Source organism: Ammodytes marinus (genome assembly GCF_949987685.1).
Source record: "Ammodytes marinus genome assembly, chromosome: 8".
In the NCBI taxonomy this organism is placed as follows: Eukaryota; Metazoa; Chordata; class Actinopteri; order Uranoscopiformes; family Ammodytidae; genus Ammodytes; species Ammodytes marinus.
The window spans coordinates 3,750,297-3,775,296 of NC_137212.1; the positions used below are offsets into that span (position 1 = coordinate 3,750,297).

Below are 25,000 nucleotides of genomic sequence, written 5' to 3' on the forward strand. Positions count from 1 at the left end.
GAACTATTCCTATAACAAAACCATCCCTCACACTTTGTACATATGAATATATTTTTAAACCCAACTGTGGGCCCTGCTGCTGTAAACAACAGCAACAACTACAGTGAAACAGTCACTTTAGTTTATTCAGTTATGAGGATATACCTTAGAAAATGTTTCACTTCTCTGAACACACCCAAGGTTACATAGTGCACCTTTAAAAAAAAGAAAAAATCAATATTTTTTTTGGCATTTTCAAGCTTTGTTGGTTGATGCAGGATTGGGGTGGGGAGACGGGAGAGAGGGGGAGGGGGAGGGGGAGGGGGGATGACCTGCAGTAAAGGTCCACGGGTCGGATTTGAACCTGCGACCACTGCAACACAGGCCAGAGCCGATATGATACACGCTCTATCCACTACACACCACCTTAACGCCCTCTCCCATACTGCACCTTTAAACACAACCCATCTCATCCCTATCCCCTACTCACCAACATTAGTGGGGAAGATGTTCTCGTTGTTGATCTGCACCTCTATCCAGTCCATGAGCAGACTCATGTATTTGGGCGCCGGTAGAGCCGTGGGCCTCTTGTACTTGTGTTCGTCCTGCCAGCGGTACTCGTACTTGGGCCCCCCGGACATGACGGGGCAGCTCTCTACGGTGCACGAGTCGCTGATGGTCCCGTAGATGAGGTTTATCCGGTTGAAGAAGTCCACCACGTGCACCGCCACCCAGTCGTTGAGGTCCTCTCCGTGGGGGAGCGCGACGGCCTGTTTGAGGTCCAGCCCGGCGTTCAGAGAGGCCTGGGCTTTCTTGTGCAGGTCGAAGCGCTGCGTGCCCGGCTCAAACTTACGCTTGGGCCGGAATGTCCTGTCTTTGTTGAAGACCTGTTTCAGAGCCATGGACATGCCGGGTTGTTTGGATGTGTATATGGGGAATTGTTTTTTTACGGTTGAAATGGAGGCAGGGAGTTGGGTATGGACCGTCCGAATGTGAGATCCTAGGAATGATAAAAGGAGAAGGAAAGAAAGGGACAGTTTGATTATTAGATGTATATGTCATTCCTAATTAGCCTGACGTCTGGCTACTACTTATTCCTTGTGTTTCAGAATGTTGCAATCTTTTTTGGAGTTGCAAAGGTTTTTATTCTGATGCAGTAAGTTGTGGATCGTCGGTAGCTTTTTATTTTGACCGTATGATCCTCCGTTTAAAATAAAAGAAGAGAAAAAAAAAAGAGAGTTTGATTAATGAATTAACATTTTTACTGAAATAAAATGATTTATTTGACTTCCAAATCATTTATAGGCTGACTTTTGGCTACCTCTTATTCCTTATATTTCACATAGTATTGCACTCTTTGGCTGCAACCAACAACTATTTAGGAAAGTGCCGCAGATCTGTCTGGACTTTCTCCAATGTCCGTGGGGAGATTTACGAAACAATATAAAAGCATAGAGCAAAAGAAACTGTCCAAGAAATCAAACATTTGGCATTTTTCGCGTGATTACAGACTTTTACTATCAGCCAAAATGAATTATTGAATAATGTTTTTCATAAAAAATTAAGCAGGTGCCTAGTTAGATTTAGTTTGCCATCACAAAAGCAGAAAATCCTCACGATTAAGAAGCCCTCACTAGGTAATGTTCGGCATTTTACGCTTTTAAAAAACTAATCTAAATGTGTAATCAATCACAATAATTCTATTGATCCACTAAATAATGAACCAAGTAATCCAAGTTTCAGCTCTGTTACACTCCCTCAAACATGCACTGAACGAGGGCTGAGTGGGTTATTACACAACAATAGCATCTGTGTGTGTGTGTGTGTGTGTGTGTGTGTGTGTGTGTGTGTGTGTGTGTGTGTGTGTGTGTGTGTGTGTGAGACTGTGCCCCAGTTTTTTTTTGCATTGTCTTGGGCCTAAAGTTGCATGCAGAGAGAGAGCTGGGGTAAAGTAGCAATTTATAAATCTTAAAAGTTACTCTAAAAGGCATAAAAGATAGATGGCAAGTCAAGACCAATCTATGTAGTATCTTAATCTTACAAGAACTTTTTGAATCAAGGAGGTGTAAAATGTGTGTGTGTGTGTGTGTGTGTGTGTGTGTGTGTGTGTGTGTGTGTGTGTGTGTGTGTGTGTGTGTGTGTGTGTGTGTGTGTGTGTGTGTGTGTGTGTGTGTGTGTGTGTGTGCAGTGGCAATGTTAACAACAGATGTCATACTTCTAAACATCACGGACCTTACCCAGGTCGTTGTTACATTATGGGCAAGCAGAAGTTATTAACTAAACTTTCACATAATCATTCTTAGCACTATCCAGAAGGTTATAATAACAGAAGGACTTGTTCATATGTTGTCAATGGTCTGATATATCTTAATACATATATCCTATAATGAAAAAAGGCTGCATCAAAAATCTGTTATTAGGCCTACATTATCACACACACACACACACACACACACACACACACACACACACACACACACACACACACACACACACACACACACACACACACACACACACACACTTTAAAAGGTGAATGTTCCGTATAAAAAAATTTCCCCAAAAATGATTACATTGGTTACAGTTACAGGCCTGAATTCCCCTAATTTACCACACACACACACACACACACACACACCATCTCACCCAGGTAAAACGAAAAGTCTCAAGAGTGACGTCACGCCACACAGGGATTAAAGATGAAACATCGCCTCAAAGTCAACATTACTCAATTTCCTATTTCACTAAATTCCGCCTTGAAAAGACGATACACAACGTAGTAAACACGGCACTACTGAGGCTAGTTCACGGCTCCATTTTGGGCAGCAACCTCTCGTTCTTTACAATAAAGACTTTGTTTCGTTTTTAAGCGCATTTCCAAGATGAGAGCCCGGAGATTAAAACAGCGCCAGCCAGCCACATGACGACTGTACATCCGAAGTTTATTCGTGATGGTTGGGCTACATTGTAACTCGATTGGGACTTGTTGCTTAGTGACAACAGCCCGTACACAACACAATAAACGTGTAATACACCCTTTATTAACATTTCAACTTGAAGAAAACCGTCTCTAAAGGATAATTGTACTCTAACGGGATCATCAATGGTGACGAAATCGCGCAGTCGAAAGCCACTTTCACGAACTTACTTGTTCCGCCTTCCTGTTCCGTCAGTTTCCTTTGGCCTTTTCTATCGATAATTATCCGTTTTTCCTTAATCAATAGCTTTACGTCATCAGCACGCACCCGCTACATTATGGATCTACAGTGCGATACATGTTGAATAATTATTACTGTTATTTCAATAGTCACTTTAATACACTAACTAACGCCAGACTCCTCCCTGCTAAACGAAAAGTACACCAGCGGTCAGGCTAGAGATGTCGACAGCGTATTCCGTAGACACACTTCAAAATAAAGTACCGCTTTCAACAATGTAATGTCCGAAAACTAAAAAAAATACCTGATACAGTTTCATAATTCAATTGGGGGTTCTATTATTTCACTATTTAAATCATTAGGTTATTCAATCACTGCAAGATGTCTTTTTTAGGCGTTCTGGGAAAACGCTATGCCATTATTTTGAAGTCTAGTTCAGCAGCTTGCGGTCCCGTGTCCTTCACTGTTGCTTGGCAGCTCAGAAAATACTTTGTTGCAGTCTGTCACTGAATGCCTGGGGAAAGCCTGGCTGGCCTTTTACTATTTTATAACACAGCCATAACAAAAAAAAACCACAATACATCTTTATTTTATGAATTCCTGACGCTAAAACCAAAGGCAATACCCACATAAAACATCTAAATTATTCAAGAGTTTAGACTTTAAATCTATTTAAAGCCCTTTCACATGATATATATTTCAACACATAACGTCCCTTTAAACTACTGTTGTTTTTTAATAATTTATGTATCAAGTGATCATCATTTCACAATAAAATTCAGAATTACCTAGTATGCCTTTAACTTTCCATAAACATTCTTAAAACTACACTCTGAAGGTTATTACAGAAGGATTTGTTCATATGTTGTTAAAAACACAACAAAAATGCATTTTCAAGAACTGTTCATATAGTATTTTTAGATTTATTTTGATCTTGTCTTATCTATTGGCCTTTATGGCACTTTGAAACATGTTTATCATCCCTCTGAAAGTCAGCAATATGTCTCATAAATGATTGTACACAGTTTATAACTTTTTATTCTTTCAAAATAACAAAACAAGTGGTCATTTACACAGCTCATAATATCAAATGTGTGATAAGTTTCGATTGGCAAGTATGGAAGTAAACTTACCTTTAGTCTTTACAAAAATAACAAAATAATAAAATTACAGTGTACAGTTTTATCACAATCTTACTTGGTTTAAAACATGTATAAAAAATCAACTACACTTTGGTGACAGCAGATACAATGTAGCCTACATATACCATATAGGCGACTACTATATACGCCAACACATAACATTCAAACGACAACAGACAGACCCTTCCTTAGATGGCTGGAACAGTGGAAGTTCAATTTACGAATGCACATTTATTATCAGCCGAGGCCCTGCTTAGCTGTATTGCTATACTGTATCCGAAGCCGGTCAGTGCGCCCAGTTGATAAAAAGCCCTTTGTTTCCGCTTGTCTAATGGCCAGTTGAAAGGAAGCTTTGTTTAGCTGTGGTGGACAAAATGGGCCTTGTGTTTTTTTTTACCCTGCGTTCCGAATCGCATACTCTTTCTTTTTTCTATGCTACATACTACATCTGACCATAAAAAGAATGTAAGGATGCAGTAGGCATACAATTGGGACGTACTTTTACTTATTTATTTCATCATAACATTGCGCCTTGATCTTGCCTCTTGCTTTTATATCCGCCACATCCCCGTTTGTTTTCATATGGAGGCTCCGTCGATGTGACGTCACTTCCGGGGTGCGCACTGGATTGCGGGTCAGAATCACCCCAAATAGGATGCAGTTTTCAATTTCAACACAAAAAATCTCGGCCGGGTGTAGTAGACATCCGGGTATTTCTAACCATACTAAATCTGGCCACAAGAATCGGGACATCTTAAATCTTTTTTTTTCTACCGTACTAAATAGTAGATAGTATGGGAATTGGAACGCAGGGAGAGTCTACTTGACAAACTCAGCGGCGACGGTTGCAGCTCCATCCAGCTTGGCTTTGGTGGATATGGAGTAATGGTACGATCGCATGGACTCCTCAACCTTCTTGAAGTCGGGACGGTCCACTTGGCTGGAGAGAAAGGGAAGAGAAAAGGCTCAAAATACATGTGTGATAATGTGGTGCTCCGGTGGCATAGTGGATAGAGCGCGTACCATATTGGCTCCGGCCTTCGCTGGTTCAAATCCGACCCGTGGACCTTTACTGCAGGTCACCCCCCCCCCCCCCTCTCTCTCTCTCTCTCTGTCACCCCACCTCAACTCTGTACTATCCAGTAAAACTTGAATAGGGCAAAACAACTTCAATTCTAGTATGCTGAAAATAAATAAATGCCCCACTAACTCCAATAGCATTTTGTAGTATTCGTCTTTATTCTTGACCTTTCTCGACATAATCTTCAAAATCTTCCTTATCTGATTTTTCTCTCCTGTGGCCCTAACACTTTTCTTTTTTTTTTAAATATATTTTTTGGCATTTTTCATGCTTTATTTGACAGTGTGAAGAGACAGAGGTGAAATGGGGCAGAGAGGGGAGTGACATGCAGAGATTGACCGCGGGCGGGTCTGCTGCTGGGGGGGGATGCCCTACCTACTGAGCTAAGGGCGCCCCAAGCCCTAACACTCTTCTCTACTTTAGGTTGTAGTGCAGTAAAAAAAAAAAGTATGTGATTTGGAACGCAGGGTAGGTTTCTTACTCAAGTATCCAGCATTCGTTCATCACAGCATACATTCGCTCCGGACATGCGCTCGGACACTCCAGACGGTTCCCAGTTTCAACGTAGTGCATCACTTCCGTGCCCTTCATTTTCTGGACAAAATTTGAGACAAAAAAAAGTAGCAGAAATTAATTTTTCATATTAAGGGTCAATCCTCAAGTTAATACTAATAGAAAGAAAACAGAAAGCACAAATGCACTAATATGTGCACTGGAAAAGCCTTTTGTACCTTGTAGGGTTTGCCTCCGTAGGAAAAGGCCTCCCACATGGTCACGCCGAAGCTCCACACGTCACTCTTACTGGAGAATTTGTGGAAGTTGACTGATTCCGGAGCGTACCACTTCAGCGGCCATTTACCTAAAGTACGGGACTGTGCAACACAAAATGGGAGACAAAGCAGTGTATCTAGTTTATTAGTCTATCAGTGTATTTTAATCTTGCCCCTGTAAAGTACATTCAATGGCCCTGTGTCTGAAATGTGCTATATAAATAAACTTGCCTTGCCTTGCCTTGCCTATCAGGCTGTGTTCTAAAAGCCCTACTAACGTCCTCCCTCCTACATACTCAACATGTACAGTATATACTGTACTACATACTGTGTACTTAACGATCGATTGTGTATGCAAGGTTTCGTCGGACACAAAATCTTCACTGAAGTAAATTCTCCCTCTGGCATTTCTCGCCCACACAAACTCGCACACACAACCACAACATCCTCAAATTGATGTCAAAATTAGTATGAGTAGGACGTTAGTATGAGTAGGACGTTAGTATGAGTAGGACGTTAGTAGGGCTTTTAGTATGAGTAGGATGTTAGTAGGGCTTTTAGTATGGGTAGGACGTTAGTAGGGCTTTTAGTATGAGTAGGACGTTAGTAGGGCTTTTAGTATGAGTAGGACGTTAGTAGGGCTTTTAGTATGGGTAGGACGTTAGTAGAGCTTAAGGTCTTTTGGTATATTCCTGATTCAACACGCTCTATTTAAACTTTAGAAGAAAGGAGTGATTGTGAAGTGTTTTTTGCCCTGGGGCGCTTCAAGGATGGGCCAAGATCATCTCATGTCAATAAACTTGGTGACCTTTACTTTGTTTCGTGTTTGTTTTTGTTATGACCGTATATGATTGATGGATAGGGAATGGATATAAGGTGGCCTTCAAAAACAAGATGACTTTGAAGGGCTTGAAAATGTTTGGCAACCACTAAGTTTATAGGCTGCCCTGTAGATCAAATATATTTCTGAAACAATAAAGGTCTTGTTGAATAAATTATATTCTCAGTGTCCATTAGCTATATATTCTATAGTCAGGGATTCTTGGGACTTTCTCAAACGGCCAGATCTAGGTCAGTAAACCAATAAGGAAATCAATTGTTTACTTTAGCAGGTGAGACTTTTGGTTTAGTATTTGCGTAGTAGGGGGGAGTGGAAATACCCAGAAGAGGAATCAATGTGTTCTTTATCTGTGTTAGCCACAGTACTGATAACAAGCCCTCTATCTATCTCCATACTTTAGTGCTTCGACATATGTGCAACTTTGTCTTGCATTGCAACAATACCTTTAGGAATCTCTGCTCATTTGTGTGTGTGTGTGTGTGTGTGTGTGTGTGTGTGTGTGTGTAGGAGGGTGTGTGTGCGTGTGTGTGTGTGTGTGTGTGTGCAACTACAACTACTTTTGTGAGAACCAATTTGAGTTTTAGACCTTAGGAGTGAAGACATTGTGGCAAGTTCTCACTTTGTGACAGGCTTTTAAAGGGCTGTTTGAGGGTTAACACTAGGTTTTAAGGACAGGCCTTTAAAGGGCTGTTTGAGGGTTAACACTAGGTTTTAAGGACAGGCCTTTAAAGGGCTGTTTGAGGGTTAACAGTAGGTTTTAAGGTTCAGGTATGAATTAGGTTTATGTTAGGGTTAGTGTAAGGGTTGTTGTTAAGCATTTAGTTTAGATGTTAAGGGTTAGGGTAAAGGGCAAGGGAATAAATTACGTCAATGAACGTCCTCACAAGTACAGCAGTGCTGTGTACCTTGTAGTAGCTGTCGTCGGCTCCCAGGGCCTTGGAAAGCCCAAAGTCGCTGATCTTGGCGAATTGTTGGTTGACCAGCAGAACGTTCCGAGCCGCTAAGTCTCTGTGCACAAAGTTCTTCTCCTCCAGATACTTCATCCCCATCGACACCTGGTGCATCAGATTCACTATGATCTCTACGGATACGGTATCCCTGGAGGGACAAACATGTGAGAAAAGTAATGTGAGAAAAAAAAATGTGTGTAGTTTTTTTTTATCAATATATTTATTGGTTTTTCCTTTTTTTTTTGCAAGAACAAAACAGAAACAACACAAAACAATACAAATATACAAACAATACTGACACAAAACAAAAAGCAAAAAAAAAATATATGAAAAAAATATTATATTAAAAAATAATTATTTTTTTTAAAATTTATTTATCCTTTATTTAACCAGGTTAGTCTCATTGAGATTAAAATCTCTTTTACAAGAGAGACCTGGCCAAGATGGACAGCAGAACACAGTTACACATAAAACACAATACAAAATACAAGTTCGATATTAAGAGCAGTTGTAAAACATAAAAATAAGATTCTTAACTAAAAACATTCACAATTTCCGATGGAGTCCAACTTCAAACTCTTAACAACAGCCTTAAATTCGTTCAGAGTTACTAGGTCCTGAAGCTTAAGCTGCTTTTGCAGGTTATTCCATGACAACGGCGCAAAAAACTTAAAAGCTGTTTTACCCAGCTCTGTACGTGCTTGAGGAACAGTCATGAGCACCATGTCCTGAGACCTTAACGCATGGGGGAATAATAACAATAACAGGGTGGGGTTGGGGGGGTGGCGATTAGTCAGGGGCCAGGGTAGCTAGTGAGAATTTGTGCAGTTTTTGTATGTGTTTTTTTACTTTTAGAAATGTAGTTTAGGCCTATATTAAAAATCAATCAAAAGGGTCTGAAGTCAGACGGAAACTGGATTCAAGGTTTAGAATTTGAAAAAGAAAAACAGGAACACAGAGAATTGCAATCTAGATTTTCGCCACTAGATGACGCCAAAACACACATACCACCTTCCTGCGATTTGTAACTTGCAGCTCCAGTGTTGTTGGGAAGAAGTGGACTCCATGTCATGAAACAAGTAGTTAACCAGATTCATATTTTCATAGTGATACAAGTAGTTCAATAATTTTTTGTAAATTTTTTTTTTGGTGTAGTTAACTACTGAAACTACAAACTAGAATGCATGTTTGGTCATAAAAAGAAAGGTGTTAATTTTTATTTTATTTGACCATTGTTGGAATTTTTTTTTTGCATTATAATTGTATTGTATGTTAGTTTATTTTATTTCGTATTTAGTTTTTGTGTTCACCTTTTCAGTTGTGTGTGTGTTCTTTGTAAAAAAAAAAAAAGGTATTTTAAAAAATAAATATCAAAAAAACTTCACCTTTTTCCTGATTGACTATGAGCTGGACTCACCTCTTGCCTAGGAGGAACTTGTTCAGCGGTCCGTGTGAGGCGATCTCCATCACCAGCATGAGGCTTTCAGCGTTACAGAGCCCCAGCATCCTCACTATAAACGGGTTGTCCAGCTGGTGCATGATCTCTGCCTCTCGCATCATCTCCTCCTTCACCAACTTCTCATTGTCGCTCTTCAGCACTTTGATCGCCACGTCAACATGGCCCCTGAGAGAAACACACACAACATTTTGTAAGAGCATCTGGCCTTAGAAGTGTGTGTAGCACCTGATAATGAACTCATTTCCTTATAATGTATTAGCTCCTGGCACTTAAAGGTGGAGTCAGCGATTCTGGAGACCAAACATTTTGGCATTAGAATTGAGCCACCTGGAAGGGGTCAGTCAATGCTCAATAATACAAAATAAATATGCAGCTTTAAAGCTTAAGTGCGTAACTTCTGCCCCCCCTCCCCCCCCACCCCCCTTTTTTGTGAAGCTAATATAGGCTTACTCAACTTTGTGTCAACTCATTTGGGGCGATGGCTTTGAATGTAACGGACATTCATACATTTGGAAAAAGTTACGCACTATATCTTTAACACGTTTTTTTTTTTTAAATAAATATTTCCATCCTTACGACTCGGCCTTCAGAACTCCTTTCTTGACACATCCAAAGTTCCCCGAGCCGAGCTCCACCTCGTCTATGAGCAGCTGGTTCCTCTTGATGTTGAACCTGTGAGGAGAATTATTGCTTATTGTGTGGCTCTTGCATAATACTATAATGAATGCGTATTCTTCCACACCTCTGAGACCCAGCCTGTGTGTGTGTGTGTGTGTGTGTGTGTGTGTGTGTGTGTGTGTGTGTGTGTGTGTGTGTGTGTGTGTGTGTGTGTGTCTTTGTTTGAGTGAATATTAAAGCCTATAGTGTTTTCAGACTGTCTCAGAGCGATTCTGATTTTTCCTCTCTCCTCTGGCCCTAAAACTCTTCTCTACTTTAGTATGTAGTGTAGTAAAAAGACTAAAACTCTTCTCTACTTTAGTATGTAGTGTAGTAAAAAGAAAGAGTATGTGATTTGGAATGCAGGGTTGCTTTCTGATCTTTGCCATTCTTGACCTGGAAGCATACATGCTGCTGGGGTCAGGGATGGACCTTCATTTCTAAGGGACCCAGGATCATGAAGCCTCTATTTCTTTGATTAAATCCTCTGCTTTGTTTAATACAGCCTTAAGATCTCATGTTTCTCCTTACATACCTCTTGACGTCGTTGGGGTTGTGGTACGGGTTGAAAGTGTCGAAGTCCATCGGCAGCAGAGCGCGGCCCGCGGGAAGGCTGGCGGCCGGGTGAGACGACGCTCCTATAGCTGACGATGAATGAAGGATAAAATTTGATTTAATTAAATTTTTTTAATTTAATTTATTTATGGCTCTTGACCATAGTATCATGATATGGAGCACAAAACATTCAAATAATAACAGAACAAAACAATGGTGTACTGTTCTGCATGGACAAAACAAAAACGCTACTTAAAACAATGGTAGGACATTTTCCAGAAAGCTACCAATAACTTTGGCTTATCTGACCTCAAAAGCAAAATCAATTTAAACATAAATGCAAAGTTAACATAATATTTCACACATATCAAAATAAAACAAAACAAAAAAACACGGGTTAACATTGCAATTCTGCTTACATTTATATTAGAATGCTCTTAATGACAAAAGAAATTATTGAAATTTGGTAGAAATGTTGTCAGTAGTTTATATAACAAAATCAAAATGTTTATTTTACTCAAACATATGCCTATAGATAGTAAAACGAGAGACACTGAACATTTGGAGTGGTCTCTTAATTTTTTCCAGGGGCCTGTTTCAGGTAGCTGGTTTTGAGGCAACCCAGAGTTTGTTCGCTCTGAGTTTGTGGAAACTCTGGGTTTTCAGTTTCAGGTAGCAGGTTCAGTGCAACCGAGAGTCAGTTACTGCGGCAACATACGCCGTGGGTCTAACCTGCTCGGTAGGTGGTTAGACCTACCCGAGTTTGTTTTCACTTTACGCTGCAGCTCCGACTGAAGAAAGAGTGTCACTGTCACACGCGTCCCTGTACAGTTTGAAGCAAAATCACTCTATAGAAATCTCCATCGGGATGTTTTTATCATTTCCTGATGATTTTACGTTTGACCAATCATTTATCTGATCAGTAGCCTTGTTCTCAGCCCTCGGTCCGTTCATATAGGCGGCCACCTTACACATCGTGACATGCTCTACATTCAGATTAATAAACCTATTTGTATTGTATGCTTTTTAACATCTGTGCCACTGAACAGATTTATGTCAGGTGGATTCATGTAACGCTGCGGCTGCACGCGATCGTTACAGTTCACTTCTGCGATCCTAAAGTCACAGACGAGCCTCGTTAAATAGCCTAATATGAATATAAATAATATAATAATATGATATAATAATTTAAACTGTGATCACTTGAGGAAAATGGATCTGGTAATAAATCAATCAGGCTCTTCAATGGAAACTGTCACCTAATGTGTCTTGACGTTAATGTCTTTCACTCCCCATTTAAAAGAAGCGACAGTCTGTTCTGTTTGCTGCACAGTAGGCTATTAGACTATACCTTGCCAACATATTATACAGCAAATAAAAAACACTGTCAGCAGCAATGCTGTGCCGCGCCAGCTTTATTACTTTACAGCTGATATGCGTAACTTTTTAAAATAGACTATGGCTTCTCATACGGAAGCGAAATTATTCTCTTGACAAAAAATGTTTGCTCTGTTTTTTTTTCTGAATTGCCAAGGAGATTAGATCAGAATTATGAGACAATATCCCGTTAATTCTTCTCCATAGGCTACCATAAACTCATTCGTTAATATTTCTAACTCTAGTGGGAGGAGCGGAGATTTCTTTTTTTCTTTTTTGAGAAGTGGAGAAGTGGGAGGATCAATCATTTGTTTCTTCTGTTTCCATGGTGAATCATGTTATCAGCGATCCATTGACGATGGCTTTTATGCACACGCTCCACCCAGAGTGAACACGCTCAGAGTTGATAAACCCAACGCTGATCCACTGTTCTGAAACCGAAAACCCAGAGTTGCTTATCAACCCTGCGCTCTGAGTTTACCAACTCAGAGCGCAGGGTTAAACCCAGAGTATGTAAAACCAGCTACCTGAAACAGGCCCCTGAGCTGTATAACAGAGCAGCTAATTGTATTTGTTTTGTAAATGGTGGTTGTAATGCAGGTGACTTACCTCGAGGTGGCGGTGTGTATCCATTTATCTTCCTCTGAAAAAGTTACAGCGAAAAATTAATCTCAGACACGACATGAAAAGACATTGACTTAAAGTTTTAAACAGAGAAAGCAATGTAAGGAAAGTCACATTCATACAGCACCTTTTTAAAACCAGGGTTGAAATAAGATTAAAGCGAAAATTTTAAAATAAAACAATGTGATCACATACAGGAAAATAAGCAAAACAAAGCATTTTATAAAATAAAAAAACAGTGGTAATAAAAATAGGTTTTGTCACTCACATTTGAAGGAAGACTGGGTGCCTCTAAAAGATTATAAAACAGATTAGAGTTACATCAACAGGCTGAGTAATATGTGTAAAGATGAACAAGGTTGAACATGGTTGTCTTGTCTTATGTAATTTTAACCTTTATTTATACAGGTATATCCCATTGAGTCCGAAGACTCTTTTGCAAGGGAGACCTGTTCCCATTTACACGTTACCATTCACACACACATTCATACACCGATAGCAGGCTAACTATCGACATTCACACAAGGCAAGGTGGGTGAAGTGTCTTGCCCAAGGACACATCAACTATGACACAGGGCAGGGCGGGGATCGAACCTCCAACCCTTTGATCATCGGCCGACCCGCTCTACCACCTGAGCCACAGTCGCCCAAATGTAATGTATTGCAATGTTATGTTATGTTATGTTATGTTATGTTATGTTATGTTATGTTATGTCTACTGCTACAATCAGATTGAGTGATATTTAATGTAAGTCGTTCTTCTCTCAATCAACCCAATAAGAAAAAGTAACTGGAAACTAAGGTTGCGTTCCGAATCTCATACTCTTTCTTTTTTCTATTCTACATACTACATCCGACGATAAAAAGAATCTAGTTAGGATGCAGTAGGCATACTATTGGGACATACTTTACTCTCTTATTTCATCATAACATTGCGCCTTGATCTTGCCTCTTGCTTTTATATCCGTCGCATCCCCGTTTGTTTTCATATGGAGGCTTCGTCGATGTGACGTCACTTCACGTGCGCACTGGATTGTGGGTCAGAATCGCCCAAATAGGATGCACTTTTCAACACTAACAATCTTGGCCGCATGAAGTAGGACATCCGGGTACTTCTAACCATCCTAAATCTGGCCACAAGAATCGGGACATCCTAAATCTTTTTTCTACATACTATATAGTAGAAAGTATACAACATTGTTATCGGCACGTTTTAGTTTCAGCAATAATCTAAATGACATTTTTTGTTGCATTTTAACTGTTTTGTATAATATTTTGTTATAATTTCAGGTCAGTAAACCAATAAGGAAATCAATTGTTTACTTTAGCAGGTGAGACTTTTGGTTTAGTATTTGCGTAGTAGGGGGGATGTGGAAATACCCAGAAGAGGAATCAATGTGTTCTTTATCTGTGTTAGCCACAGTACTGATAACAAGCCCTCTATCTATCTCCATACTTTAGTGCTTCGACATATGTGCAACTTTGTCTTGCATTGCAACAATATCCTGATGTGTGTGTGTGTGTGTGTGTGTGTGTGTGTGTGTGTGTGTGTGTGTGTGTTTGTGTGTGTGTGTGTGTGTAGAAGGGTGTGTGTGCATGTGCGTGTGTGTGTGTGTGTGTGTGTGTGTGTGTGTGTGTGTGTACAACTACAACTACTTTGTGAGAACTAATTTGAGTTTTAGACCTTAGGAGTGAAGACATTGTGGCAAGTTCTCACTTTGTGACAGGCTTTTAAAGGGCTGTTTGAGGGTTAACACTAGGTTTTAAGGACAGGCCTTTAAAGGGCTGTTTGAGGGTTAACACTAGGTTTTAAGGACAGGCCTTTAAAGGGCTGTTTGAGGGTTAACACTAGGTTTTAAGGACAGGCCTTTAAAGGGCTGTTTGAGGGTTAACACTAGGTTTTAAGGACAGGCCTTTAAAGGGCTGTTTGAGGGTTAACACTAAGTTTTAAGGTTCAGGTATGAATTAGGTTTATGTTAGGGTTAGTGTAAGGGTTGGGGTTAGGCATTTAGTTTAGATGGTTAGGGTTAGGGTATGGGGCTAGGGAATGCATTATGTCAATGAATGTCCTCACAAGTGCAGCAGTACGTATTTTTTGTTGCATTTGAACTGTTTTGTATCACATGTACTTTGTCCATTTGATACATTTTTTTACAAAGTAGTTTGAACTACTTTTTCTAAGTAGCTTTAGTTAAAGCTGCTCCGAGGAACTTTAAGGTTTTGTTAAGTCTTGCACCCCCTTTGGACAAAAGCGGTAGTGTTTTTACTATGCAAGAAGCTATAGTTCCAGGGTGAGCGTATACCCATGACAAAGGCATTAAGAAAAACTATATAAAAAATAGAATTATTCGCACTGATGGTTTCGTTTGCCGTTACATGTCATTTATGATCATCAGAGGAAAACTTAGACTTTTTCAGAAATATTTAAAAGTTCCTCGTAGCACCTGTAACCAAACTAGAGCTGTCTTCTTTAGCTTTTTCCAGAGGGAAGTCATTGGTAGTTTGCAAAGCGAGATTTTCAAAGTCACGTCACTAACATTGACTGATGGTACTGAGAAAACAAAATAAGGTTTTTAATACTTTCAGCAGCTTTGCCGTTCGTGCAGGATTCCCCGAGGACAGTCACCAAACCGTCGCATTTCATCTTCAAGTATTCCACCAGCTAGAAGTTAAGATTGAGATTATACACAGTCAGAAAAATCAGCTTTCAAATAGTGTGTGAGTGAAAAGTGTGTGTGTGTGTGTGTGTGTGTGTGTGTGTGTGTGTGTGTGTGTGTGTGTGTGTGTGTGTGTGTGTGTGTGTGTGTGTGTGTGTGTGTGTGTGTGTGTGTGTGTGTGTGTGTGTGTGTGTGTGTGTGTGTGTGTGTGTGTGTGTGTGTGTGTGTGTGTGTGTGTGTGTGTGTGTGTGTGTGTGAGTGAGTGACTGAGTGACTGAGTGACTGAGTGAACGAATATCAAAGTATGATAAAGGGCTGACCTGCCAGACTGTGTCAAACTTGGTTCCCTCGGGCATGGAGTATTTCCCTGATTTGTCCTGGAGGATCTGATAGTGATAAACTGTTTTCCCGTAAAGCATGGAGAGAGCAAAGGTCCCGGACTCATCTCTGTCTCTCACTCTGAAAAACATACACCACAAAAAAAAAAATATATCAGAATAATATGTAAACCTTTTTCATAAACCCTTCATCCTTGAATTATAGTTGACATTTGTGCAAAGTTTGAAGAAAATCCCTCAGAGATATCGCGACCACAAGAATGGAGGTGCAAAACCCTCACCTACAGACAGTAACTTACAGGTATTTACCATCGGGCTGCGCTCCACAGTAGGGCCGACTCTCTTAGTTATAGTCGACAAAATCTTAAGCAACTTCAATCAAAACAAAGTCCCTCAAAGCGTTCACAAGAATGGCCCGGATATACAGTAAGGACAACCCCAAAACGGAGCCTTAGAACCAAGAATGGAGGCGTATAACCATCACCTTTAGTAACTTACAGGAACTTCCGGTCTGGCCTGCGTTCCACAGTAGGGCCTACTGTCTCTTTAGTTCATCCTTGAATTATAGTTGACATTTGTGCAAAGTTTGAAGACAATCCCTCAAAGTGTTCAGGAGATATAGCGGCCACAAGAATGGCCCAAAAACAGTCAACCCAAAACGGACACTTAAAACCATCACCTTAAGACCATCACCTTAAAACCATCACCTTAAGACCATCACCTTAAGCAACTTAAATCAAAACAAAATCCCTCAAAGCGTTCACAAGAATGGCCCGGACAAACAGTAAGGACAACCCCAAAACGGAGCCTTAAAACCATCATATTTAAGTTAAGTAGAGTCAACTAAAGTAACTTACAGGAACTTCTCGTTGGGCTGGGCTCCACAGTTTGAATTATAGTTTGAAAACAATTCCTCAAAGTGTTCATGAGATATTGCGACCACAAGAATGGAGGCGTATAACCATCACCTAGTATAAACAGTAACTTACAGGAACTTTACGTCGGGCTGCGCGCCACAGTAAAGCCGCCTCTCTCTCTATTTAGTTCTTCCTTGAATTATAGACGATATTTGTGTAAAGTTTGAAGAAAATCTTAAAGGTGCAGTGTGTAATATGACATCATCAAGAAAGTTCTACAAAGTTCTAGAATGCAACACTCCCTGGGTAACCCCAACCCTTTCGAATAATAACAGAAGCTACAGTGGCCTTCAAGGACAAGAACAATTCTAAATTTTAAACAATGCACCTGATGACATTCCAACTATGACACTTTCAAGATGGCGGCACTAGGCCTTGGTCCAAAATATGCAGAAATATGGACATATATGAGACCCTTTCTAAGGGAAAAAATAATAATTCAAAAAATGTTTTGCAGCTATTATGCACTAAATTAAATGTACTCATGGATATTATAATTACTTTCTACAAAATCTGCTAGGAAATAAAACCCCAAATTCTACACACTGCAGCTTTAAGCAACTTAAATCAAAACAGAATCCTTCAAAGCGTGAATGGCCCAGAAATAGGAACAACCCCAAAACGGAGCCTATTATACCAATAATGGAGGCTTATAACCATCACCTATTGACAGTCATTTACAGGTTGAAAGGGAAAACATAAAAGTCTTCAGATTTCATTTTCTGAGTTGCAGTAACTTACAGGAACTTTCCGTCGGGCTGCGATCCACAGTAGAGCCTTCTCTCTCCCTCCTGTCTGCTGATCTTGCTGTGATACCACGACATCTTCTCGTGAGCCGTGGTGGCGATTAGTTTCTCCAGCTGAGGAGCCTGACTGATGATCGCCTGCTCCATAGCTTCACCCTGACACACACAGAGGAGGAGATATCTGAATCTGTAGGCCTTAAAATGGAGTCAGTGGTTCTGGAGAATGCTCAAAATCAGTGAATATCTCCTCACCATCAGCTAAAAGTTCCTCATAGCTCCTTTAACTGATGAGTTTATACTCGACTTTGTATTTCTCGTTTATTCTTGAAGTGCATGATGAAAAAATGAACTTCCTCTCGTTTTTTTTATCTCTCTCCTCCATGTTCCAACTACCAACTACTGTTTATATTTTTCAAATTACTTAAAATATAAATACCTCAAAAACAGTACAGTTCTTGAGTGACTCAGTTACACATTCTACCACTGGAGCTGGCGCTTTAATACTTGAATGCATCACTTGCATTTAAAGGTACATTATTTAAACTTTTTTGGAAACTAGGAAGTCCTTTACTTTAAGACACCGCAAACCACACACTGCCTCGCCACCAGGCTCCATGTCTGACAAAAGCAGTAGTGTTTTTGTGTTTCAGAAATATTTTAAAAGTTCCTTTAAAGCACCTTTAACTGATGACTTTATTCTCAACATTGTATTTTCTCGTTTATTCTTGAAGTGCATGATGAAAAAGAAAAACTTCCTCTGCCTGTCTCTACATATTTGAACTCTTTTTTGCTGTTCCTTGTGTGTGTGTTTTTGTTGTGTTTAAAACGGGTCTCCATATGTTGACCCCAATAACAACATGATACAAAAAATAAAATACAAATGTTTTTGATAAGAAGGAACTCCTTTACTTTAAAGGTGCAGTGTGTAATATGACATCATCAAGAAAGTTCTACAAAGTTCTAGAATGCAACACTCCCTGGGTAACCCCAACCCTTTCGAATAATAACAGAAGCTACAGTGGCCTTCAAGGACAAGAACAATTCTAAATATTAAACAATGCACCTGATGACATTCCAACTATGACACTTTCAAGATGGCGGCACTAGGCCTTGGTCCAGAATATGCAGAAATATGGACATATGTGAGACCCTTTCTAAGGGAAAAAATAATAATTCAAAAACTAAATTTCAGCTATTATGCACTAAATTAAATGTACTTATGGATATTATAATTACTTTCTACAAAATCTGCCAGGAAATAAGACCCACAATTCTACACACTGCAGCTTTAAGACCCTGTAAGGCACACACTGGCTCACCTCGAGGTTCCATGTCTGCCTGACGTACTCCCGCAGCATGTTGTCTCTCAGGCTGTCGAACACTCCGGGCCGGATCTCCGTGTCCGGCGATCTCAGACAGGGTTTCCTCAGCATGCACACCAAGCCGTCCGGGTCTTTACTGTAGAACTCACACAGCTCGGCGGGCCCGCAGTGAGGCTTCCCCCCCACCAAACAGTACGTCCCGTTGAGCTGCTTCTCCACGGGGTAATGGTGAAACTCCAGGTTCCACACCACGGACAGGACGTAGCCCCCCAGACTGCGAAGACATTTTCGCATCAGGAACAAACCGTCGTCCATGCCGGCTAGCTTCAGGTGCTGCTCCGCGTCCAAACGGCTAATGCTGCCGTAGAAGAAAGGCAGCTCTGTCGCCGGGTCAATGGACATGGTGGTGACACCTGAATCGAAACAAATTAAATTAGTTTGATTTAATGTATATATGGTGCATTGGCACAATAAAACACATAGACATATGAAATAGTCAATATGAAAAGAGGAAGAGGGATCCCTTACTCTGTCAACTCTCCCTGAGATTTCTCAATTTTTTTAATCCCGATAAAGGGTTTTCACTGGGAGTTTTTTCTCAGCCAAGCTAAGGGTCTAAGGGCAGAGGGTGTCATATTGTATGTAATGTAAAGCCCACTGAAGCAAAATGTCTATTTGTGATATTGGGCTATAAAAATCAAACTGATTTGAATTGATTTGAAAAGTGACCTGGGAGAGATGAGCTCCACGACAGCTCCGAGTCCTGGTTGAAAGGAACTAGAAAGGGAACTAGGCAGAAAGAAGGTAAGGCATTTAAACATCACCAGATTCAAATGTGTATCAATATCAAGCAAGGACTTATCGATAAGATACGCATCACAATACATCGCAATAGGATGAATATCGCGATATATCGTGATAAATCCCAGCGTGACTCAACAAGCCAAAAATAATAATATTTAACTATCCCTTTACATCATTCTTGCGACCTATGACCTTTTAGCCCCCACCCCCCCTCTCCCCCCTCCACTGTCTACATCAACACACTCATTTATCATCCACCAAATTACAGAATTAAAACTTCTGCAACATTCAATTTCCCAAAATGAAAAAAAACACATCATCCCGACATGCTCACCTCTTCTTCGTTCCTTCGTTACTTTGTACTTTTAACAGAATATTTTTATCTTATATTTAAAATCTTTCTTATTGTTTCAGGCCTGCCAGCTCCTCTCAGACCAAACAGACTAGTTAGTATATAACAGACGAGCCGTGAGTGAGGTGCTACAGTATGTCTGGATGAGTTGTATCAGCCCACTCTGCATGAAGGTTGGTTCAGTTGCACATTAACAAACTGGTGTCAAAAGCCACAACAGGAAGTCACAGTCCGCCCTCACAGCAACTTTTCCCCGGCTTCTATCTCTCTATCACACACAAACAGGTGCTTTTTTCACTTCTAGAACATTCCCTTTGCTTCAGAAACTCAAGTTTTCTGTAAGTTTTCCTTTACGAGGGGGGAAACATTTTTGGAGAGAATTAACTGTATGAAAAATAGGATTCCATTTTTAACTTTAAATTTTTGAATAAATATGCAGAATTGGCTAAATCTTGGATCTCTATAAAAAAAACTAAAATCTATGAACAAATCCTTCTGTTATAACCACGGGAAGAATGCACAGAAGGATTGCATTTCTGTTTTATCTTGAAATAAGGGCTTTCTTATAGGTGCGTTGGATTTAGTTAAGACCTTATGATGAGATTCAAATCAAATTACATTGTGGAATGGCAGTGAGATAGCAGATAGAAAAAAGTCTGTTGACATTAAAAAATCACAATACGTCAGAGCACAGCACCGTGAGAGGAAAGACAATCTGAGAGTTCGTAATTGAAAATTGGTTTCCGGTCTAAGTGAGAATGGAAAGGTTCACATTTACATAAGATGAGAAGTTAAACCTCCTACGAGGAACTTTTGAATGTTTATGGAACAGTCAATATGAAAGTGAAATTAATGCTATTTTTATATCGGTTATTATTAATGCCTTTGCTTGGGTCTGATTTCCCGGTAATTGAGACAAAACGATTTACAGCAGGCAGACCGGAACATGCTGTGTTTATGAATGCTACTAAATCAAGGTTACTTTACTTCACCGTGGTCATATCACCATTATTAATCTGACATAGTCACATAGAAATACATTACCTCATGGCCATGCATCCTGCCGTCTCTCTTTCACTCGCTTCCTAAACAAATGCACACGCCGCCGGCACGCGCTAGCAAAGATCTTTAGGACAGCAGGCGCTAGTGACGTAAAAACACCACCACTTTTGTCCAAAGGGGGCATTACAATCAACTAAAAAGGAATTGTCCTTGTAGCCACTTTAACCTAGGACCCAAAATAACCAAAACACTCAGTGTAAAATCATAGAATTGTGTGAAACCTCAGCTTCCTGGCTACATACCTGCGTAGAGCCACAGTGGACAACTGAGCAGAAACACAGACGCCACAAACCGTGCGACTCGACTGTGGCCTGATCCACTGTCTACCACAACAAAGACCTGCAGACCAAGACACTGTGGACAGAATGATAACGTCTACTAGACTCTAGAGACAGGCTGAGATATGCACAAAAAATGCATCAGCACATAACATTTCGGATTTTGTAGGATTTTAAAAATGTTTTAGTTCACATGTTGTTATTCCGTATTCCACGCTGCAACTCAAACGCCAAAAGTTTGGTTGAAAATGTAATATATGAAGTTAAGTTCATGCTTAAAGGCCTACTTCACCGGTTGGAATATGAAGGTGTATTGAACTCGGAGATCCTATTGAGTATAAATGTGCAAAGAAAATTTAAATCGGATCATCTTAGCCTGAGAAAAGGCAGAAAGAGTGTTTTATGGTCTCACTGTCTAACCCTACATTTTCCTTCTTGTGACATCACAGTAAGGGTTAGAATTAGCAGGACAGCTGGGCCAAGGGAAGACTGAGGGAAGAAAAACCTCATTCATTATATTATAATAGTTATTTTATAATGATAGAACGCTGGTTCCGTGTAGGTGAAGTATTCCTTTAAATGCCATAGTTTTCATCACAACATTGCTTTTTTCATATTAGCAATTAGACTAAAAGGTCCAAAAACTACAATTAAGTATTTATTTGAATGTTTCAGTTGATGATTCTACTGCTAGGAGAAAACCTGGACGTACAGCAGAAGGTATAAAATCCATGCACGATCATCGAAGGCTTTACCTCGTGTAGATGCACCGACAGTGTTGTTGTAATCACTCAGTATTCATCATGCGGGCGACAGAAGTTACGCACTATAGCTTTAACTTTGAACCGACACTATTGCATCATACTTTAAAATATTTATATACACAATGTATATACCAAACATGGGACTGTTTTCATCCTAACATATACGGTAGAAGACAGAAACTAGCTGAATGCATTGTATGACCTGACATTTTTATTTTATTTAAATTTTTTATTTCTTTTTAAAAAAAAATTTATTTCTCATTCGCTTTTTCTAATGTGTATTCTGTACTTGATGTATTTTAATCTTGCCCCCTGTAAAGCACTTTGAATGGCCTTGTGTCTAAATTGTGCTTTAGAAATAAACTTGCCTTGCCTTGCCTATGAATCTTTCATTGTGCATAAAAAACATACTTTTGCAGATGAGGTGTTGTAGAGAAAGCAGATATATTATTGACCCAGTGGAAACAATCCTACGATGAGTCATTCTGTTTGCAACAAGCGGAGGAGCAGCAACAGAAAAGTTCCCGAACCAGAATCTACATCTACAGGCCCGAGCGTTTTAGAGAGAGAGAGAGAGAGAGAGCAAGAGAGCAAGAGAGCAAGAGAGCAAGAGAGAGAGAGAGAGAGAGAGAGAGAGAGAGAGAGAGTGAGAGTGAGAGAGTGTTTTCTGGCTTGATTTTGGTCCACAGGCGCAAACTCAATTCATTATAACAAAAAGCAAATATTTGTTAATCTTTGTAATGGTCACTTTTTTTAAAGGCTTTTTTTTCAAGCTTTATTAGACAGTACAGAGTTGAAATGGGGAGACAGAGAGAGAGAGGGGGGATGACCTGCAGCAAAGGTCCGCAGGTCGGATTTGAACCCGGGACCACTGCAAAAAAGGCCGGAGCCAATATGGTACACGCTCTATCCACTACACCACCGGAGCACCCGTTAATCAATTCTAACTAATAAAGCAATCTTTGTGACTGCTCCTAATGAAGCAAGTGAAAATCAACATGGAAAATGTTTGTACTGAATGATTAAACACACACACACACACACACACACACACACACACACACACACACACACACACACACACACACACACTCACACACACACACACACACACACACACACACACACACACACACACACACACACACACACACACACACACACATCCTGAATCGTGCATCCAAATACCACCATGAAGTCAGTCTGTGATTTAATTTGCTTAAGTCTAATAAAAATAATTCTCTAATAAAAGCTGTTCAGTGTTGTTCTGTAGATTAGGTGTTAAATCCAGAACATTCCGCTGATAACTATTGAGCCATTTAAAGTTATTTTAGGTCGTGATTATTTTGGTTTCGTTATCAGAGAGTCAACTGGAGGGCGTTATGTAAGTCACAGCATTCCTCCATACATACATCAGACCACGTACGCACGCCGACAGATAATAATGCGTCCCTAAAGTTTAAACCTGCAGTGTGTAGAATTTTGGGTTTTATTTCCTAGCAGATTTTGTAGAAAGTAATTATAATATCCATAAGTACATTTAATTTAGCGCATAATAGCTGAAAAAAAAGTTTTGATTATTTTTCTTTTCCTTAGAAAGGGTCTCATATATGTCCATATTTCTGCATATTTTGGACCAAGGCCTAGTGCCGCCATCTTGAAAGTGTCATAGTTGGAATGTCATCAGGTGCATTGTTTAAAATGTAGAATTGTTCTTGTCCTTGAAGGCCACTGTAGCTTCTGTTATTATTCGAAAGGGTTGGGGTTACCCAGGGAGCGTTGCATTCTAGAACTTTGTAGAACTTTCTTGATGATGTCATATTACACACTGCACCTTTTAAAGTTTAAAGTATTAACAGTAAAGTATTCAATGCTAAAGTGACTGTTCTAGTGTTCTATATTAGATTAGTGTTACTCATATATTAATTTTTTTATTCATAAGTTGATTGTTTTCTTGGTAAAAATTTTAAAAAATTAAAAGATGTTGAAACTGGAACCATGACATTTTGGCGTATTTCCATTAAATAACTATGAGGTGAAATAGTCACTTGGCAATTCATTTTCTCAATCAACTTATCGATTTATCAACTAGTGTTTCATCTGTGCTTGTAGGCCTACACACTGTTGAGTAGAATACAATATCTTATGAACTGTTCATATACTGTATATGTTTTGTGTGCAAAAACCTTACTTTGTAACTATAGTCATTTAAGTTATCAGATAAAAGTAGTGGCGTAAAAAGTAGAATTTTTTCCCACTGAGTTGTACTGGAGTAGAAGTTTGTTTGAGCATGAAAATAAAGTATTAAGGTAAATTAAAAGTGCCTCAAACTTGTACTTAAACATACACTACATTAAATACAGACATTAAAAAGATACATGACATGGGGCGCCCTTAGCTCAGTAGGTAGGGCTCGGGTTCGATTCCCGCCCGGGTCATTCTCTGCATGTCACTACCCTCTCTGCCCCATTTCACTTCTGTCTCTTCACTGTCAATAAAGCATGGAAAATGCAAAAAAAAAAAGAAAAAAAAAGATACCCGACATACATTTTTCCCAACAGAAAATTCTGGTTAAAAAAAACCATCTAAAACCACAGGGCGAAACTGGGATAAGAAGCCGATCTGCGTATCAGATCAGGGGCCGAAACAAAACGCCCAAAAGTGAAAACATTATTTCCTGCATCAATGGAAACAATTGACATTCAAATAAAGAGCTTGCATGTGTTCCCCCCCCCCCCCCCCCACACACACGCATACACACGCATACACACACACACACACACACACACACACACACACGCACACACACGCACACACACACACACGCACACTTGCATGTGTTCCCCTTGTCATGACTCACATTGTGTTCTTCCAAAGCAAAAAAATTGGGCTATTGAGATTCCTATCTACACTCACACACAAATAAAGGTTAAAGGTGCACTGCGTAACTTTGGGTGTGTTAGAGAAGTGTACATTTTCTACGGTATATTCTTATAACTGAATAATTAAAATTTTCCTCACAGGAAAATGTATCCCTGGAACACTGTTTAAAGTTTAGAAAGCTTCCTGAAAAGTTACTGTTTCACTGTTATTGTTTACAGCAGCAGGGCCCACAGTTTGGTTTAGAAACATATTCTAGTCTTACGTTTGGTTTCAGGTTCCTCAAA

At 39.8% G+C, this 25,000-nt stretch overlaps 2 protein-coding genes across 2 annotated transcripts in view; both read right to left on the reverse strand.

The window, feature by feature from the left end:
* Positions 1-3,329, reverse strand: part of mob3a (MOB kinase activator 3A) — an 8,973-nt gene extending 5,644 nt beyond the window's left edge. Inside the window, exons 1-2 of the mRNA XM_080032489.1 lie at positions 3,128-3,329; positions 470-979 (exon numbers count right to left, since the gene is read on the reverse strand). Of these exons, the coding sequence (XP_079888615.1) occupies positions 470-887 (418 nt within the window). The 5' untranslated portion in view covers positions 888-979; positions 3,128-3,329. The remainder of the gene's footprint in view (positions 1-469; positions 980-3,127) is intronic.
* An 884-nt stretch (positions 3,330-4,213) lies between these two features.
* Positions 4,214-19,838, reverse strand: zap70 (zeta chain of T cell receptor associated protein kinase 70). The gene is made up of 14 exons (XM_080032375.1): positions 19,712-19,838; positions 18,571-18,986; positions 17,247-17,407; positions 15,571-15,709; positions 15,174-15,255; positions 12,862-12,884; positions 12,579-12,612; positions 10,573-10,681; positions 9,957-10,052; positions 9,339-9,545; positions 7,877-8,069; positions 6,092-6,232; positions 5,842-5,954; positions 4,214-5,219 (listed from the first exon to the last, which is right to left on the reverse strand). The coding sequence occupies exons 2-14, from the start codon at positions 18,973-18,975 to the stop codon at positions 5,099-5,101; spliced, it is 1,824 nt and encodes a 607-aa protein (XP_079888501.1). The 5' UTR covers positions 18,976-18,986; positions 19,712-19,838; the 3' UTR covers positions 4,214-5,098.
* Between the last annotated feature and the right edge of the window lie 5,162 nt (positions 19,839-25,000).